General features: G+C 36.2%; 1 protein-coding gene across 1 annotated transcript; it reads right to left on the minus strand.

Annotated features, from left to right (window-relative positions):
* Positions 1–47: 47 nt before the first annotated feature.
* Positions 48–19,266, minus strand: EMB2016 (mRNA methyltransferase EMB2016). Its single transcript, XM_023670480.2, has 28 exons — positions 18,953–19,266; positions 18,739–18,827; positions 18,357–18,480; positions 16,022–16,642; positions 15,517–15,885; positions 15,255–15,359; positions 14,952–15,134; positions 13,634–13,775; positions 11,754–11,935; positions 11,546–11,631; positions 11,416–11,464; positions 10,609–10,675; positions 10,024–10,496; positions 9,813–9,912; positions 9,125–9,258; positions 8,520–8,587; positions 8,235–8,451; positions 7,087–7,302; positions 6,839–6,994; positions 6,087–6,140; positions 5,770–5,984; positions 5,600–5,669; positions 3,963–4,279; positions 3,222–3,408; positions 1,753–3,144; positions 888–1,661; positions 726–797; positions 48–298 (listed from the first exon to the last, which is right to left on the minus strand). The coding sequence occupies exons 1-28, from the start codon at positions 19,025–19,027 to the stop codon at positions 278–280; spliced, it is 6,558 nt and encodes a 2,185-aa protein (XP_023526248.2). The 5' UTR covers positions 19,028–19,266; the 3' UTR covers positions 48–277.
* Positions 19,267–19,488: the final 222 nt, after the last annotated feature.

Raw genomic sequence — 19,488 nt, forward strand, 5'->3', positions numbered from 1 at the left:
GTTTAAGATAAAAAAAGACCAGTGATAGTAGCACTACGAACCGAAAATAGGGTAAAATTCATGAATTAAACAAAAGAATTGTTCGTAGTTACATAAAAGACTGATGGATAATGATAATACATAGTTGTTATTTACTACAAAACTCATTGGTAATGGTACATACAGGCCACTCTTCTTTTCTTCTCTTCTCTTCTCCTCTTGGGCAGGCTAATCAAGACTCAGCGCCGCTATAAAGTACAAAGGAGGCGTCCCCTCTCTATTCTACAATCGTAGGATACTATCGTTGACCCAGTCTCTCCTGTTACCAAGAAAAGAATCAAAGATTTAGTCATCAGAATCACCACCAATCACTAACCTTTTTTCAGGTCTTGGTTCATTAACATTTTTAGTTTTTATGTTTTTGAAATGCTATAGTTTTCACTTTCTTTAAGAAACGTTTGAAAATATTGGTGGTATGTGGAACACAAAATCAATTTAAGGTAGAAATAGTGTTTATAAGCTTAATTTTCAAAAACCAAAACAATAGAAACCTGTGTAATTTACTTTCTACAAAGACTAGCACAGAGTAGTAGCAAGCAAGCAGCTACGGCCACACAGCATAAATTCAAGGAGCGAAAATATATAGATGTATATATGTCACCGTCAACTTTCTTCAAATATTTGTGCATGCCAATCTCAAACATTTGTTCAACCTATCATTTTGCATAATGGAGGCATTAAATTACCTGAAGCATCTGCATCAACTTAGGGTGCTGTTCCAAAAGCTGACACAGTTTTTCCCGATCACTCAACAATGACTGCGTTGGAAAAGAAAGGGTTAACTAATTTCAATGGAAAGGAGAGAATTCATTGAAGAAGTCTTGATGAGGAGTAACAAAAATGGTTACCTGAATGGCTTCTGGAGACTTGAAGTACTCATGCAATGACATTGCTGAATCCTGCTGTTGCTGGGATGTGGTTGCAGCATCCCCAGGCTGATGTATAGCTTGATGTTGAGGATGTTCAAATTGTTGCTGAGGTGGAGCATGTGATAACCCTACTGGTTGTGATTGGTAGAATTGAGGAGAAACTCTTGGCTGTTGTAGCATTTGTAATTGATGCATTTGCATTTGAACCGAGCCTTGCATTGATACCACCTGCTCTGGTTGTTGTGAAGCTATGATGGGTGGCCTAAGATGCTGAGGGGGCGGCTGAGGAGGTCGAGGAAGCTGTGGAGGTTGCAGGGGCTGTAACTGAGGCAGAGAATGCATTGAAGGCATGGAAGATGGAGGAATAGCTAAATTCGGCAAAATACTTGACGAGCTTTCATTCTGTTGCTGAGTTGAAATGCCCCCATAGAGATTTACAGGCATCGAAGGCCTACTAAAGACCAAGTGTGGAAGTGCCGGGAGAGAATTAGAAGCTAGCATGACCCCAGAAGCAGATAGTCCACCTAAACGTGTGTCTGTTGAACTTGCAGTAGGGTTCTGAGGAACCTCTGTCATCCCAACATTCTCCATGTTGTAAGCTGGCGTGCTTGGAAGAGGAATTTTACTTGATGATAAATTATGTGGGCTGGACGAAAGAGGTGGTGGTGTTGGAGGAAGGGGTGGGGGTGGCCTGACAGATCCACTGGAAAATGATGTTGAACTATTGTATCCAGATGGATAATCCGAAGGGCCCTGCAAAAGCAAAATAAAGAAATAAGTTGCAGACAATGACAACCAGCAGAGAAATATGCTGCAGAAGATTCAACTAGACGTTGTTTCTTACATGGAACGTCGTTGAATATCTTTGTTGAGCGTCTGTTACAAAGTTGGAAAATGGGGAAGACTGACTGGAAGGCAGATCAGATGGTTGAGATATTGCAGATGTAACTGTTGGTGGTGGAGGCACTGGAGGTAGTGGGGGTTGATTTGGAAAAAACCTCTGCTGCTCATAGAACCCTTGAGATCCTATGGATGGTGGTCCACTACCAAGATGCTGAGGACTATTTTTGAATAAGTAATTCTGTGTATTTACCCTAGGCTCAGCTACGAACTTTGAAGGTGGCGTGGTTGCATTGTTATATGACGAGTTAACTGTAGCGGAAGTGTCAACCCCACCACCTGCACTTCTAACAGGAATAGCATTCTTCCCATCATCGGGATGCTCAAAGTACTTCTTACCCGAGGACACACTGGATTCACGGGCCAACGGAAATTGTGGACGTGAAACAGACATCCTAGAAGAAAATTCACTTTGAGTGTTTTCATCGACATTAGACACGGCCGGCCCACCCATGGGAGAAAACTGGCTCGTATCATTACCATTACTTTCTGTCTCTTCAACAATTGAACGAGGAGAACCTTGTTCAACCAACATGGGATCAGATTGCTGTAGAGTATTATCCAGGTGAGGAAAGGGTAATTTGTCATCAGGATCTGAGTCCTCACCATCAAATACAATATCAATCCCCTGAAGATCATCATCAAGGTCAGTCTTTAATTGCTTAGGTTTGCTTAACTTCTCCAAATCCGTGTCATTTGCAGGAACCCCACCCTTCACTTGTGATGCAGCCTCCCCAACCACAGCTACGACAGGATTCTGGCGTTCCCTTTGCCTGGCCATAAACTCATCCACATGTATCGATGGAGGTCTCCCACTGGAAGATCCTACCCGTTGAATGGAAATTACATTAGAATTAATAGCCCCATCAACATTTCGTTCTCTCGCAACATAATCATCAACATGCATGGAAGGAGGCCTGCTGGTATTTGGTTTTCGCTGCCGAAAGGTATCTCTACGTGATGGAAGTGAAGGGGTGGAAGATATCCCTGGTCCACGTGCAAATGTGTTCTGGGAAGAGATTTCAGCTGGGGAGTTCTCTCCTCTAGCACGCCTAGCCTGCCCATCCATTGTTGACATTTTTCTTTTCGCAGGAACAGCATTAAGTCTGTAGGGTAATATTTCTGGACATTCCCACATAAATTTGTCCCCAAGACCTAGAAGAAGATTGTCCTCTACACTTCCTATGCTGTCATCACCAAGCTGGGAAAGCTTCAGAGAATCTAATATGTTACTTGGTATCAAGGAAGCGTCCTCGTGTAGAGTAATATCTTCAACATTAACTGAACCAGTAGGCTTCTCTAACAATAATAATAACGATTCTGCAGTCTCTAAAATCTGCAATTCATGCCAAGATCGTGAACTTTAACTTTAATTTCAGAGGAAAATAAAGTGTGATTCCAAATATTTTATACCTGATTGATAGAAGCCGGAATGTTGGAATCTTCTGGATAATCACCAAGTCCCAATTTTAATTTAAAAACATCAATCATTTCTTGTATATAACCTATAACATCTTTGGGAGAAGAATCATTTACGCCTTCTGCAGCATCAGGAAGGCCATAGAGAAATTTCACTTCTCCAATCCTGTCCAAGACCAAACTACACAACAGAAAACGGTAAGCTTACCAATTGCATCCGCCAAACACAAAAATTGCCTCAGAAAGGGATAATTGGTTTCCAAAAAATAATCGCATTTATTTCTAAATTTGAAACATAAGTTAACATTTTCAAGGCTGGTAAAGAGATCCACCATCTACAAAGATAACCTTAAGGAAAAAAGAGATGTTCTGTTCTTTACTTTCAGGGGGTAAAACAATTTTTCATGGAATTCCAACGACACCATTTGGTCCTCTAAACCCACCACTACCAATTCTTAGAAAAGTGAGCCAGCAGCTCAAAGACGAGATACATTCATTTTCTCAAGGGCATACGTGTTTATAGGCCAACAATCAACCAAATGTGTTTTAACTCTCTGATACAAGGAAGGAATTACAGTGTAATAATTCTTAAGCAGGAGATTTCTAGTACTATGGACAATTACTACAAGGTCATAAAATAAAGAGAAACGTGAGAATCATAAAATATATTGAGACAATCAGCGTACATGACTTCCACTTATACACACCAACAAATAGATCAAGAAGAAACCTAACCTTGACCCATCCAAGCAGAAGCTTAATGATCCTGAAGATAGTGCATCAACTGCCTGAATTGCATACGTCGGTATGTAATCATTTGAATCAATTGATATTAATAACTTTTTCCAGCAACAGAGCAGAGGAGGATTCATCCTCCAACTTGATACATTAAAAGAACAGTCACTACCCTTTTTATGTCCTTGAGATTCCCGCTCGTCAACATTATGAATATCAATCAAAATAGATGCTAAAGCAGTTTGCCCTTCACTACAAGATCCCAAAGCTCTGAATGCTGCAAGACAAGCAACTAATTCTTTTCCAACAGGCAGGACCTATGAATCAAGACATGCTAATTAATCAAAAAGAAAAAGTAGGAAACTTCATTTTCCTACATGATGTAGCTTTTGACAACACGAGAAGACATGGGAAGTCAATCAACAAGAAGCACTTTATCAAATAAGATGAAATTCTGGTTCATATTTGAGGACTGGTATCTAAACAATTAACATTTATTTAAAACCACGCTTTCATCCATACAAATGAAAGCTATACAATGGCATACAAAAAAACCAAACCCAAAAGGGAAGGAATGGGTCCGACCCTAACAACATAAACAGACTCCAATTTAAAAGAACAAGAGTAAGTTCATTATTACATAACCGACGCCCATAAGGAGGCATCAAATCACCATTCCCCAAACATCATCACTTGTTCTCTTAATGTCTCTAAAAATGTTATTATTCCTCACGCTCCAAATGTCCCAGAAAATAGCAAAAAGATTCCCAACTCAAAAAATAGCGAGCAAATTGACAGTCCCAAAAGAGATGATCAAGATCCTCCTCATGCTTTCTACATAGAATGCACCATTGTGGGAACAAAACTAGGGAAAAGTATCTTTGAATGCGATCCAAGGTGTTATACTCTCCCATATAAAATTTACCTCGCAAAAATCTTGTACTTTTTTGAAATTTCAATCTTCCCGATAGAGCCAAAAATATGGTCAACGAGGAGAGGGGGAAGAAAATAGAATATGAAAGAAGGAATGATAAGAGAAACTCTTGGATGGATCCAGGGCTCAAAACCTAACATTCATTCTCCTTGGACCAAAAAATTTTATTAAACAAGAGAGAAGATCTGCCACATCTACCACCCCTCTATCCATCGAAGGTCTTTTTGAAAACCCAAAGAGGAGGAAGAAGGATCTGAGGAAGGTAGCACAAAAGCTATCAGATATAGTCACTTTCCAGAGAGACCGTACAACTGCAGAAAAGAAGTACAAAGAGGCTCCTCCCCTCTACTATAAAATCAAAGGACTACTACTTCAAATATAGTATATACAAGAGAGTTATAAATAAGCCTTTCAACTGAGGCAAATAGATTTTAAAGGTAGTTATAGAAGACCTAAACATAAGACAACAAGAAATAGCAAACAGAACACGTGATCTTTAGCATCCAATAGTAACAGTTGACAACAAAAAGAAATAAACCCAAGCCTTGGTTGACACAAGGGTATTTTACCATTTGATAACAATTATGAACATGAAAAATAGGTCATGGTAAGATTGAATCCATCATATATATCAAAATTCAGAAGCTCTCATCATGAACAAAACGAAGCCTATGATTAAATTACTGCAGGAACAAGAATTTACCTGACAGAACAGTAGAATACAGTGTAGAATCAATGAATAATCTTCTGCACTTAATGATCCAAAATGATGCCTATAACCAAATAAAATCAGCATATACGTTATTGTGAATTTGCCTTAGAAAGAAGTAAAATAAACAATGTATTAAATTAGCATACAAACAATTTACTTACAAATTGTGTTTTCCAATGTGCTTAAGAGATGGCATAGAGTAGCAAAGTAGTGAGAACGACTTGAAAACAGGGAGACACCAGTTGTGAAAAGAAAAGCCACATTTGGCAGAAAATCTGCACCCAGGAACCAGCTTTTCATCCGTATCTAAGTCATCCAAACATCTATGTGATACTTCAATTAGCAACTGGATAGCACCCTCATTCAACAATAGAGCCTGACCAAAAATTAGTAAACGTAAGAAAACCTTTAACTGATATTGAAACCCTTTTATCTCAAAAGAGCGAGAAAGTTACACCACTTGGGAAAACTGTATTACCTTGGCACGAGGATGCTCTAATAAGCTTGCAAAAAAATCAAGGTACCTACATATCTGCAAAGAAAATGACATGGACATGGTGCACATTTAACAGGGTGAACAATTAGAACATTTGACTTTAAAAAAAATCAAGATACTAAGATAAGATACAATGATTTTCAATAATCATTCAAACTAAGTAACGCAGTAACAAAAACGAACTCACTTAACAGAATCACACTGACGCATAAAAGATAGGATATGTTCACATAAAAGTACAGAGAAAAATTGTTGCTAAAACATTTGGGCATAGTTTTATTAAGATATTCAATTTTTAAAATTCTGAATTAAGAAAAGAACTTTGTTTAAGACAAGAAAGTTCATAAATATAATATAACAAATAGCTAATTGATGTACGGCTTATACAAGCAATTCATAAATTCAGAATCAAATCACAAGCCTAACCCGACAAAGTTCAATTTATTATGCAATTTATGATATTCAAATGTTTTTCAGTATCTAATTCTGAGTTGCATCCATAAAGCTCATTTTGGTCAACAATGTGTTAGGAAGTATTCTACGCATGCATATGTGTGTGTGTGTGCAATGCTAACCATCTCGTTTAATAAATATATAACATGTGCCCAACAAGTGCAGCAGTGTCCAATATATGTTTCAAACAAGCAGGTTAAAAACTAAAGTGCATACATCTGCATCAATGAATCTAAATGCAAATATGGATGAAAGACTCGTGGAATTATAGAAGTGTTTACCTTGTAAGCATCTATGTCTGAAAGAGAAGATAAGTCAGAAACCCCAGCACGGATCCACAAAAATATTGGTCGTAGAAGAAAAGAAGCACTGTCAGCTTTGTGACAACAAAGGCGAATTATAAATATCCGAAGCATATCTTGGATGACCACCAATGTCTGTTGAAATGAAACAGAAGTAATAATCAAGAGAACATTTCCAGAACATATACACAAAAAAATGAACTTGATATACGAAAGAAACCACTCACCGAAATGGCATAATGTTGGACAACTTGGGAAATCTTCTCAAGCTGTAGCGACAGTTGACCCAACAGTTTCTCTTGATGGTCGGACTCCAAATACCAATTGATCTCATCCTCCATTTGAGGTCCCAATAGTGTCCTGATGCCAAGTTTTTTAACGGCACTCAACAAAGGCATACCATTCTTCCAAAGCCAGATTCCTTCATCAGGAAATAAATCGTTCTAGCACCATAACAATGATAGTTCAAGAGTTAGGATAAATTAAAAGCTGCAAATGGGCATTTAAAATATTGATGCAAACAAAAAGCTTCTTTCTTGCATAAAAAAACAAGAAAAAAAATCTTTATGATAGAAGTTCATAATTTTGATAGCACCAGCATACGTATCAGGCAATATCCAGGCAAGAGCTTTCATTTTTCCTCTGTAGATCACTTGTTTATAATTGATGATGCAACATAGCTCTATATTAATTTTTATAATTGAATAAGTTATAATAATGATAGTTTCTCTTTTTACCCTTGTATTCAAAATCTTCGAACCTTTTGTGTTCTAAAATCCTTGAGAGAATTTTCTGGAGAGGAGCGAGCTTGAAGGGTCCGGGAACCCATTTGGTGGAATTTTGCATCCCTTTTATTCAAAACAATAATTTTGAGACAGGTTAAGATTTTTTGCATTCTTTGAAAGTCTTTTCAATGAATTCAGAGTATTCTTTCTTTTACCACTTCCAATACAATTAATTTTTTTAATCATTATTACTATTTTGTTCCTTACATATTCCTTTTGTTTTCTTCTCTTTTTTTTTTTTTTTTTTGGGTTAAAATGAAAAATATGTCTATCTCATAGTTATATTAAACAAAAGAAAAGAAAAAAAAAATGTTCCGCAGGCATACAAGTTGAAGCATTGGAAGATTTAATTCAACGAAAAAGTACACACAAGTACCACGTCCACTCTTAAAGGGGATTGATATCAACCAAGGACGGATACCAAGGTCATAGCAGTTACCTACTTTTTGACATTCAAAGGCTTCACTGCTCACTAATGTACTAGCAAGCATAAAAAAGCACTCCATAAAATATTGATTTGTATCAGCCATTTAAAAATGCTACTTCTATGGATAAAAATACATTCTTTAGGAATCTCAAGACTTGCGTACCAGGAGACAGAGCAAGCTGCAAGTTTCTTTTGGGCCCAAAGCCTGTAAGGAGGTAGCTTGGACACTATCAAGGAGCGAGCTGAAAAGACCAGGAGACCAGCCATATACAGGCCAACAAGCAAGTACAGACACCAGAAGATGGCAGACAGCTCCAAAACCAAGTGCAGAATTTGGAAACGAAGTGGATAAATCAAAAGCACATGCAGCTAGTTTTGGACTGCAATCACAAAGGGTCAATCATGAGTGGAAAACTTGAGCTGTCCTGCAATAAAAAGTCTTTCATACCTTACTTCTCGATGCAATCTTACAAGAGCATTCATTAATTTTGAATTCCTATGCTCCTCTTTAGCAACCTACATATAATTGCAAATGAAAAAGATAAATTATAATGAAACAGGATAAACAATACGGAATAACAAGGCATTAAAATGTTTGGTATATTCATCAAAACTATCAATTGCTTCCAAAATCATCAGAAGTCAAATAACTAAAATACACTATGGTATTTGGCCCAGGGAGGTTCTTAAAAATATCGAGGTTCAGACAGCTATTTCATAGATGGGAAACGTTAAGAGGTTGGAAAATTATTCTGAAAATTTGTAGGCTATTTTTGCAGATGAGCCTTTATTCTGACTCAGAAAAACACAAGCGGTCTATCTATTTAGACACACACATGTAAGTAAACAGTATTCCTAATGTAAAATAGTAATAATAACAGTCTTGTAAGTAAACAGTATTCCTAATGTAAAATAGTAATAATAACAATAAGACGTACATATAAATCAAACTATCCTAACTATGAAAATAAATAAAAACAAAAACCAAGTACCAAGTACCAAGTTACTCATTAATTGTAAAGAACTCTGAAATTCTGGTTACACATTAACAACCTGCAGAGTTTGCAAGAGATGGAGAAGCAGCACCAAGCAAGGAAGCAAAAGATTGACCAGGCTTTGCTCTCGATTACGTTCCAAAAGTAAATCTGATGTAGAATTGCATTCTGTGCCCTCATCAACTAGATAATCTGTTCAAAAATACATTCAGTCACACACACACACACACACACACACACACACACACACAAAAAAAAAAAAAAAAAAAAAAAAAAAAGCATGAGTATATTCAAGAAAAAGCAGAGTGCATAATTTGTTCAAAGATTATAATATCATTGCTAAGGAACAAACACAACTGTAAGAGAAGATAACAACTGGTTGCCACAGTGCACCTAAATACTAATGGCACATTAGCTCTCAGCTCTCAACTCTATTTCTCCCTATCAGTTCATGCCCAACTCTCCAAAAAAAGTTTTATCTATACATCCAAGGGTTAAGACTTGAGGATGGCATGAAACGATGACTTAAAAATCAGAAATTTCCTGTGAATTATCAGTCAGCCACCCATGATTTGAAAGTTGGGATTTGTACATGTCTACTTGTCGTTTCGGTAACTAGTAGATAAGTGAAGAAAGTAAACTAACAAACAACTAATTCAAGAATAAGACAGTAGTTTCATAGCTAGTTCATAAAAAATACAAATTTTCCGAAGCCATATTACATCTGAATGATGTAAAAAACTGACCATAATTGTTTGAGCACCTCTCCAGCATATATCGAGAGTCAACTAATACTGCATAGATAACTGCTACTGCACCTTCATCATACAGAGCAGCAGCAACAGTCTACATCAAAAAATAGTTTAGGCTCCCAACAAAGAAAACTCAGAGCACAAGCTTAAAGATTGCTTTAAAAAAATAATAAAATAATTATTAAAAAATGAAACAGTAACATACCGAGTTCTCCGAAATATATGCCAAAATCTGGAACGCAGTTGTCAATTGTGCTATAGAAGAGTCACGAAGAGTAATCCCGTCAAAAGTTTTTTCAGAAATGGTTTTACCAAGATTGTCCATTACATTAACATCAGAACCAGTAGGTTCTCCAGCATTATCTAAATCTGTCAACTCTGACACTAAAGTATTGGCTAAATTAGAGTTAGCATCTCCTCCAGATGCTAATACAGCAGCATATCGTAGAAGACCAACAGCCCCACTCTTATGGTAAACAACACCAGCATCTATCCATTCCAACAACCGAGTGGGAGCATCTTTTCTATTAGACCCTGGAGGAGAAGAATGCAATGCCTTGTAAAGCTCCATGGCATGCACAATCCAAGAATCAAGAGAAGATGCAGTGGAGTCTGTTACAATGACTTCAAAGATCTCAGCAGCAGAGTGAGATATCGCTAGATTCAGAGGCAAAGCACCTGAATAACACCAGAGGAGGGAGAAAAACACATTTTCAACAATAAAAATAAGAAATAAGAAAGTAGCAAGAACTACAGAAAAATACTGCCAAATCCATAAAAATAAGATTACCACTGTTCCGGCTTCCTGACTCTGGTTCTTTGACTAAACGTAAGGATTCAATAAAGATGACAATGGCCTGGGGAAAAAAAATTGAACCATAATTGGGTGTTTCTTTTATAAGAAGTAATCATAATTGTTCGAATCAGGGAAAAAGAAGAGGGAACCATAGCAGAAAAACTGTAAAAAAAAATTATAGGCCAATCAATTGAGTTATCAGTATGTCCAAATCAAAATGCATTTATCAATCTAGTGTTGGTGGCTAATGAAGTTAGTAGAAGATTATCGCAGTGGAAAGAAGGGTGGATCTCAAATAAGATCTCAAGTTAGTAGAAGATTATCGCAGTGGAAGGTTTTGGGTTAGTGAACCATCTTTAATGGAGAAGGAGGTGGGAGATTGTTTATGAGCCTGTCACAGAGCCAAAAATATAAAGGAAAATAGATAAAGGAAACAACGAAAACTCCCAAAAAATTGAAAAGAAAACAAACCCAACCTCCACACAGAGCCAAAAAGCACATTCAAACCACCCACAAAAAACCAAGAGCAACTAAACGTCAAAATTTGAATCGAGTCTTTCCCTATGTATCTTCTTCTGATATTTATGTTCGATGGAATTCCATTCTTCGTAATCATGTCAGGAGGTTGCAGTATAAGTGAACTTTAATGATTATGTATTCAGTTATTGGGTCTTATTATTGTAACTTTTTAGCTTTTCACTTATAGATAAAAAGTTCTATTAAATAAATAGATAAAAAGTTTTGTTAAATAATTACATAAAAGTAGGTTATGTAACAAAGAAATTTTAAAGCCTTTAATACCTCAGGAAAGTATGTCAGAGCAAGCAACGCCTGGCGTCCACAGTCAGATCTGCAAAACAAAAGGTACGTCAAATGATTGATTATGTCAAGTGGGAGAACAATAAAAGGAAAAGAAAATCCTCAACTCCACCTAGAAATACTACAAAGTTCCCACAAGACCCATAAAAATTCTTCCGAGTTTGGAGTTGTCAAGAGTAAGCGATCAATTGCCGTGACCTGCAAAAAGTATATGAAATTTGTTTTATATCACAGTAAATGCAACTGTGGAGGAGAAAAAAAACGGTAACTTGAATCAATAAATCAGATACCACTGTTGTTTATCGACAAGGACAACTTACCACTCTCAAGTGTATCCGTACAATCATAGCAACATTTGACGGCTTACAAAAGAAGTTGTTTGATATAAGGGTTGATGCATATCGAATGGGCATACATTCTTCCAAACTGGCCTCTTCATCGCCCCTTAAAGCATGAATAATTGTCGCTGAAAGTTCAGAATGGTGGAGTAGGAATATCAGACCTGAAAAGCAGCCCAATATTAATGGTTGTGATTCCTCGATGTTAGCTTAATACCTATGATTGTATCTTTATGGACAAAAAAGAAACACAAAAGAATAGAATGAAAAGAGAATGGTAATGAGAATGAAGGGAAAAAGATAAATACAAAAATCCTTAATTATAAAAACCCAAGTCCCATTTAACACCCTCTTATCTTCCAATCTGAGTAGAGTTTTACAGGCCACAAATGGATTGATTACGCAATCGACCTCAAAATGACTTTTCAAAGCTATAGAGATCTTCCATTCATTATGAACATTGAGCCTTGAAATAACCATATTGAGTTCCAATTCATCTCAACCAATTCTTTTTTCTTTTTTGACCCAAAATGCTTGTTGGTTAATCTGCCGTGGCTTGATATGAACTATATTATCAAACAACACTGTCCTCAGACTTTCATCTCTTTCTAACCTTCGAAATCTTCAGCTTCAGGCGTGGATACAAAATCATTCTGTATGAGCTTCATCATAAATTCTCTTACCATTTCCCAAACAAACGACCATCCCCTTTTTTATATAGGAAACAGAAACCATTTCCTGTTTCGCTGCTATGATGAAATGAATACAAAAGAAGAATCCTATTAGTAATTCCAACGGGTACTATGATGCAACTTCTCGTTCCAGAACTAGTTATAGTGATACATGCAAGGCTCTGACTATGCTGTTTATGCTTCGTTAAAAGTCAACTGATACCAAATTCTCCCTTAGCTTGTCTAAGAAAATGAGCCTTCAATGATTATTGCAGCATATCAACCAAAGTTTCTTAAAACCAATTGAGTTGCTTCCTAGGAAGAGAAATATGAAAAATAGTAATTGCCTCTCTTTTCTTCCAACTTGAAAACACGATTTGATAGTGACTGGATGAAAAAGAACTGGTTCTCCATGCAAAACAGAACCTAGGAATCTTCAAAACATGTCAAAAGATGAAGAATCTAAAGAGGAGAGCATTCGATTGCTCTTTGGATTGTTATGCTCTTTGGTCCCCCTGAACATCCCGATTGCTTACACCGATTTGTTTCTTGTTCAAAAAAAGATTCAAAGGAAACATCTTGCTATTTCAAAGAGGAAACACTTTGCCTAACCGAATGAGACCCACCCTCTTGGATACTCCCACAAGAATCCTTCACCCTCCTGGGACAATCCCACAATACCCTTATCCATCCCTATTGACACCGTTTTGTGAAAGATATGAACAACCACAAGGAAGGGGGAGGATAAGGTCTCCTTGCCTACACCACTGAAAGAAAAAGTTCTGCCCCCAAACTTACCATTTATCAAAAAATTAAAGTTGGTAGCTCAATATAACTCTAAATGAAGTACATGTAGGATAAGGATCACAGAACTTTTTTATAATCAATAACAAGCTTTCTTAAAAATAGAAGAACCAGATCTCATTAAAAATATAAATTCAGTTTGAAAAAATGAGAATCCTTATTGTTGACATGTTATTGCTCTGATTTTATGTTTAGAAAATGAAACAGTTACATGAAAGATACAATGACCAACATCTGCTTAAATACATCCAAATTTGCTAAACTACGTTATTTTAATTAGATTACTATAAATAAAATTACAGTATATGATACTACCATTTCAATAACACTACTACTTTCATATGTGCAACACAAGTTGTATGAAAAAGTGGATGAAAGTTTCACAACCTGAACGACAGAAAAGAAGTGAAAGGATAATGGCTTCAATAGAAGATACAATCTCCAAGATCACATCCATGATTTTACTCTCCTCTGAACGCATTATGGAGGATGACAACAGTGCCGCTGAAAGAGGGAAAAACCCTCTCTCCTGCTTTCAGAAACATATTTACAGCATTAAAAAATCATCTAAAACCAGGACAATGAAGGTTATATAGTTCAATCAAACCTAAGACTATATGAAAACAACAAAAGTTGCCAGAACATTTGCAATGATTCTTCAAATCACACCATAAACGATAAAATTGGTAACAACCGGAAATTCCCTCAATACCAGCACTAGCAATTGAAACAATCATGCCATCTACAGGAGGGCCGAGGTACTGATGGTATACTTGCCTCAATGTAAAAAAGTATCTCTCATAAGAATAACTGACCCACTAAGCTAGGCAATGTGAAAATGAAGAATCAATAGAGGACAAAGGATCTACGACAGGGTATCGTACTTTTCTCTAAGGTAATTTAGTGACGTCAAGGAGTAAAAGGCAACATTCAGTGGCTAGATCATCTGTTGAATAAAAGTTATGAGCTATTGCACAAGGGCTATGTGAGCTCTTTTGGTTGAATATAATCCTTAATAACTTACAAATTAAGGGAGAAGGTCCGTTAAAGTTGTATTGGGGCAACAAATCAGCTATCATATTAAGGGAGAATGTCCATTAAAGTTGTACTGCGGCAACAAATCAGCTATCAATATTGCACATATCCTATTCAACATGATAGGACAAAGCATATTGAAATTGATCGACATTTTATTAAGGAGAAATTGGAGACGGGGTAGTATACATTAGTTATACGCTCTCACAACTTCAACTGGCAGATGTACTAACAAAATAACTACACAACTCCAAAATTCATGAGTTAGTATCCAAATTGGGAATGAATGATATCTATTTCTCAACTTGAGGGAGAGTGATGAAGGAACGACCTTAATTTAAGGAATATTTGTGTAATCCCACTAAACAAGGGAATTCATTAATCCCCCTATTTTTCAATATTGTTTCCTAATATCTAGAGATTTATTTTTTTTGTATTGTTACCTAGCATCTAGGAATTTTTTTATTATAAAAGGCACATGTACTTACCCGAAATTAATCAAGAATAGAGAGCAACATAGTTTGTACTTACAACAATAACAAATATGAAAAATGTCGTACAAAATTATCATAGAATGTAATGACATTTTTTAGAGGAGGATAAATACACAATAGTACAATAAAATAAATCAGAACTCAGAAATATGGAGACAAGTACCAAGGTTGCCAACCTTTAGAAGTGCAAGTAAATGAGGATCAGCATCCCATTGTGAAAACCTACACTTGGATGAGGATATCAAACAACTTGTTGCTTTACATGTTAATAAACCATCGGTTTGACCAAGAAACAACGATTTCATAGCACAGGAAGGTGGAGAAGGATCTTGAATTGGCCCACATAAGTTTATCAAATTCTGCAATTGCACTTGTCAATGGCATAAACTGAGAATTAACTTCGGAGAAGAATTGCCAAGAAAATCAGTAAGTTGAAACTGGAATGAAAAAAGAAAAAAATGCAAGACAACAAAACCGACCAAAATTTTTTTAAGGTGGGACTTCATACTGATAAGCACGTCCAAATGAACATTTGGAACTCTGCCGCTGCTAGAAAGACCTTCCAATACAGACAAGATAGCACACTGCACAAATGAAATCATAACTTTTTCCCTCATAAGAATGAAAATGTAGCCATCTACAAAACCTATAATTTATAGTCGATAGATAAACAGAAGCAGATATATCTAAATAAATAAAAATTAAAAAATAAAAAAAAAAACAAAAAAAAAAAAAAACTACCTCATATCGTGAAGCAACTTCGTAAAAGCTTAGGCGTTGAAGGATACGAGTTGCAAGAGATGCAATATCATGACGTGGTTTTTGCAACAACAAATTCAACAACTGACTATAACCTTCACTAGCTCCAGATGGAACATTTTCATCTTCACGAGGCCACCAACCTAATAAGCCTTCACATCCAAATGAATGTTGGGTAGCCTGTTCGATAACTGCAAGAAGAAGCAACGTGGCAGAAGTAGAATCTTCCAGGCCTCTACTTAGAAGATGCACAATTTGTTCCATTCCACCACCATTGACAAAATGGAAGCAACTCTCTTTAGCAGAACACAAGAAAAGAGCCACACTTAACCCAAAAATGATAGTGATGTTCTGAAATAGGATAGAGAATAACAAAATAAGCAGTTAGAGTGGCAAAGGGGGGATTAAAATGTATTCTAAAAGAAAACTTCAACTAAATTTGTAACACGTTTAACATCTCAAATAAAAACAAAACATCTAAAAAGACCTTCAATTGCCAAGGACAACCAACAGCAGAGGAGCTCAAGTTAAAATTCCAATGCTTGCTCAAAATATCCACCAGCTGTTTTGAAGAAGCCAAATCATCCTCCGATTCAAGGAAAGGAAACTCTATGGACAAGTCAGCTGACACATCCTTTGAATCTTGCATAGCTTTACACAACTTAAGAAGATCAATTTTGGCATTATTGAAAATAGCACTCAGTCCTTCTAGATCTTTGGATCTCTCACAGATGTAAGAGACGTAAGAGGAAGCAGCTGAAATTACAATGACTAATATTTTATGAATTGCATCGCCTGGACTCAACTGTTCCAACATGCTGGCCATTAACTGTAAAAATTGCTTAACCTCAGCTGGAATATCCAATACAACACCAGGCAGTGACAACTTCATCAGAGAAGTCACGGGCTCGTCGAACATTAAACCATTTGAATGTAAAGCCAGAGGGAGATCTTCTAGGTTCCCTTCAGCAGAGGTAACAGGGTTATTTAATGAGCTATCATCCAAACCAATATTGAACTGTCCAAGATCCTCGGCTGTATTTCCATAGATCACCAAACTTAGGCTGCGGTAGCTGCCTCTAACAACTAAATGGTTACTTACAATAGCCTGTCAAACAAAATAAATACTATTCAACAAAAAAGACGTCAAGCATAAGGAATAACATTACCTAGAAGTTAACATTTGAAGAAAAAGTGTTATTTCTGCGTAATTTGAGAATATACCCAGATCTAATTTTCTTAAGAAGAAATTAGAATATATGTATATATACAAATAGTAATTTACAGTCATAGGACTAGAAATCCATAAAAAAAAAGAAAACAAAAACAGACAGACAAACAATAGAACACAAGATGACATGTAACCATCTTGATTCTTCATGAAAAAAAGAAAAAAGATCTAATAATTCTTAGTCATCAAATGCCAAAAAGTGATAGAAAGTGAACCTTCTCATCTATCCCAAAAAAATAATGGTAAATAAATGTAACAATAATCCTGTACCCAAAGAAACACAATTTAAAAAGCATCTGTCCTTTAAGAGCTCTAAATCATCCACGTGCATTTTTTTTTTTTTTTTATGAAGAACCAAACTTTCATTAAGAAAAAAGGAAAGAATACAAGGCATCTAAAAAAACCATGTCCAAAAAAGGAGTCAAACTAAAGAAAATGGTTCCGGTTAAATAAAATGAGACTTAAAGGTAATATAAAAAAAAGCTTCATCACTGATGCCCCAGAAAAAGATAAAACCTAACGACGGACCAAACATCACTTATGTCTCTATCAACTCCTCTAAAGGTCCTACAACTTCTCCTCACCAATCACATAAAACTGCACAAAAGCCCACTTGTCACAAAAGTCTTGCCTTCTCTCAGAAAGACGGGGAGGAGGAACTCATGGAGCATCTCTCTACAACCCTTATGACTAGCAAGCTAGAAATCAAACACATTAAAGAAAATCAACCACGATCAAATGATCCAATACTATTTGGAGCATCTCATCTTATCCCAAATATAATAACTAAATTGTTCATAATTGGTGAGGTCATTTCAAATGAAGGTTGCAAACCATCTTAATAGGTGTAGATCTAGTAGATTTATCCCTTAACAATAACAAAAAAATTCAAGGAATTTCTTTGGATGTAGTCTCCAAGCAATCTTGATACCAATGGTACTTATTCTTCTCGAACATTGTGAATGGTTCCAACAGTGATGCCTCCAATACCTTCTTTTGGGAGGATTGTTGGGTGGGTGTACTAGATTTAGACATGATTTTTTAGTGTTGGTGATGTAGGCATATTATGAGAAGGTTATTTTGAAAACATCAACAATCTTAATCCAATACAGCAATCAAAATCAAGCCTAATTTACAACAACGCTCTCCAAGTAACAATCAGAAAAATACTAAACAGGTTGCTTAAAAAAATCAATTACATTTTTTAAAAATGGTCAACCAAGTATGTTATACTTACCTAGCATAAATTGTCACAACTTTTTAAATATTATAGTTATGCTTCTCTTTTGTCCAAATGGAGGGGTTTAATATATCTCCTTTGCATTGACGTTTTTTCCCCTTTTTTTTGGTTTGTGTTTAAATGAAAAGTCATGTTTTCATTGCGATCAAATAAAAGATCACACAGGAACACAAAATACACTCTAACAAGAGCCCAATTAATTCGTACCTAAACTTCATAGATTGACCGAATTGGGTCTAATCAGATAATAACAATAATAATCTAAACATCATAATTGTGTTGTCACTCAGAAGATCAGTAATGTAACATTGACAACATCATAAAAAAGGTTATCCCCATACAATAAATTACCTCAACTTCCAGAACATTTGATGATGAATGAGAATATAGAAAAGGCTGACAGAGGCGCCTAAATCTTGTCTCTCCCTCGCATTGAACAAACACTTCCACGGCAAATGAAGGGGGCAAAGTAGCACTAAAAATGAAAAGTAGACGCGCATTAAAAACAAAAAAAAAATAAATAAATACTTGCTCTCGGGCCTCAATAACGAAAAATAAGTTTGAAGGGAACGATAAGAAGGGTATAACAACCATAACTCATTGATACCAAAATAGTACGTCGCTAAGCAAACCTTGAACTTAAAATCAAGAGTCAAACTTTCATATAAGTGCAAATCTAAAAATCGAATGCTCAGGAGTAAGTAACGAGTTCAATTCTGCAAGACACACATACCCAGCGAGTGCAACTGCTTGAGAGGTAGACGAAGCATTCTGTTCGATAAACTCACACGCAGTAATAACAACTGGTTCAGCAAATAATACCTGGGCTTTCATCAAGTAAAGAATGTCAGTTGTAAAGATGCTTATATTCGCCTTATCAAACTAAACTGTTTGTTCAGATTTGGAGGCCGTGCCATTGGACAAAAAGTGAAAGAAAGGGTACTTGCCTCGTCAACGTACTCGTCGAGGTGTGGGTGAGCGAAGGTCTGGGCGAATAGAACGTAGGGTTCCGGCCGACCCATCTGATGAGGCAGTCAAAAGACCATGAAAGGAAAATGTGGGGTGGTGATTCTGCGACCTAGGGTTCCGGCGGCGGGTAGAACGGGGGATTTTGGTAATTGGAAGGGGTTTTGAGGTTTGCCGCCACCGACCTGAGCGAGGGAAACTGGGGTTTAGCGAGTATGATCAAAGTGGCGTGAGTTCGAACTCGCTCCTCCGAACCCAGTCCGGCGTGCCCAATTTTTTCTCTTCCTTCTTAAAAATACGTTTTTTTTTTTTTAATGGTTTTCGAATTTTGTGATCTAATGCAAATTCTGAAAAATAAGACATTGTTTATTTAGAAAAGTACGAGATTTTTAATTTCAAATGCATAATTACATTTTAAAACAAATATAAATACGTAAATAAATAAATGGTTTTACATCATGTCAAATTATACGATATTACAAAATAATGAAAATAATACAAATTTTTTAATATTAGC

The sequence above is a fragment of the Cucurbita pepo genome, chromosome 3 (assembly GCF_057944985.1).
Source record: "Cucurbita pepo subsp. pepo isolate OVF chromosome 3, ASM5794498v1, whole genome shotgun sequence".
Taxonomy (NCBI): Eukaryota; Viridiplantae; Streptophyta; class Magnoliopsida; order Cucurbitales; family Cucurbitaceae; genus Cucurbita; species Cucurbita pepo.

Bases quoted from the DNA above. Each gene is read 5' to 3' on its own strand.
- EMB2016 (XM_023670480.2), bottom strand. From the start codon at position 19,027: ATGGGTCGGCCGGAACCCTACGTTCTATTCGCCCAGACCTTCGCTCAC. The intron at 15,135-15,254 runs GTCGGTTTTGTT...GTGCAATTGCAG, and splicing joins CCCACCTTAAAAAAATTTTG to AATTTGATAAACTTATGTGG. The intron at 9,259-9,812 runs GTCAGTTTTTTA...ATTTTTGAACAG, and splicing joins GAGGTGCTCAAACAATTATG to ATTATCTAGTTGATGAGGGC.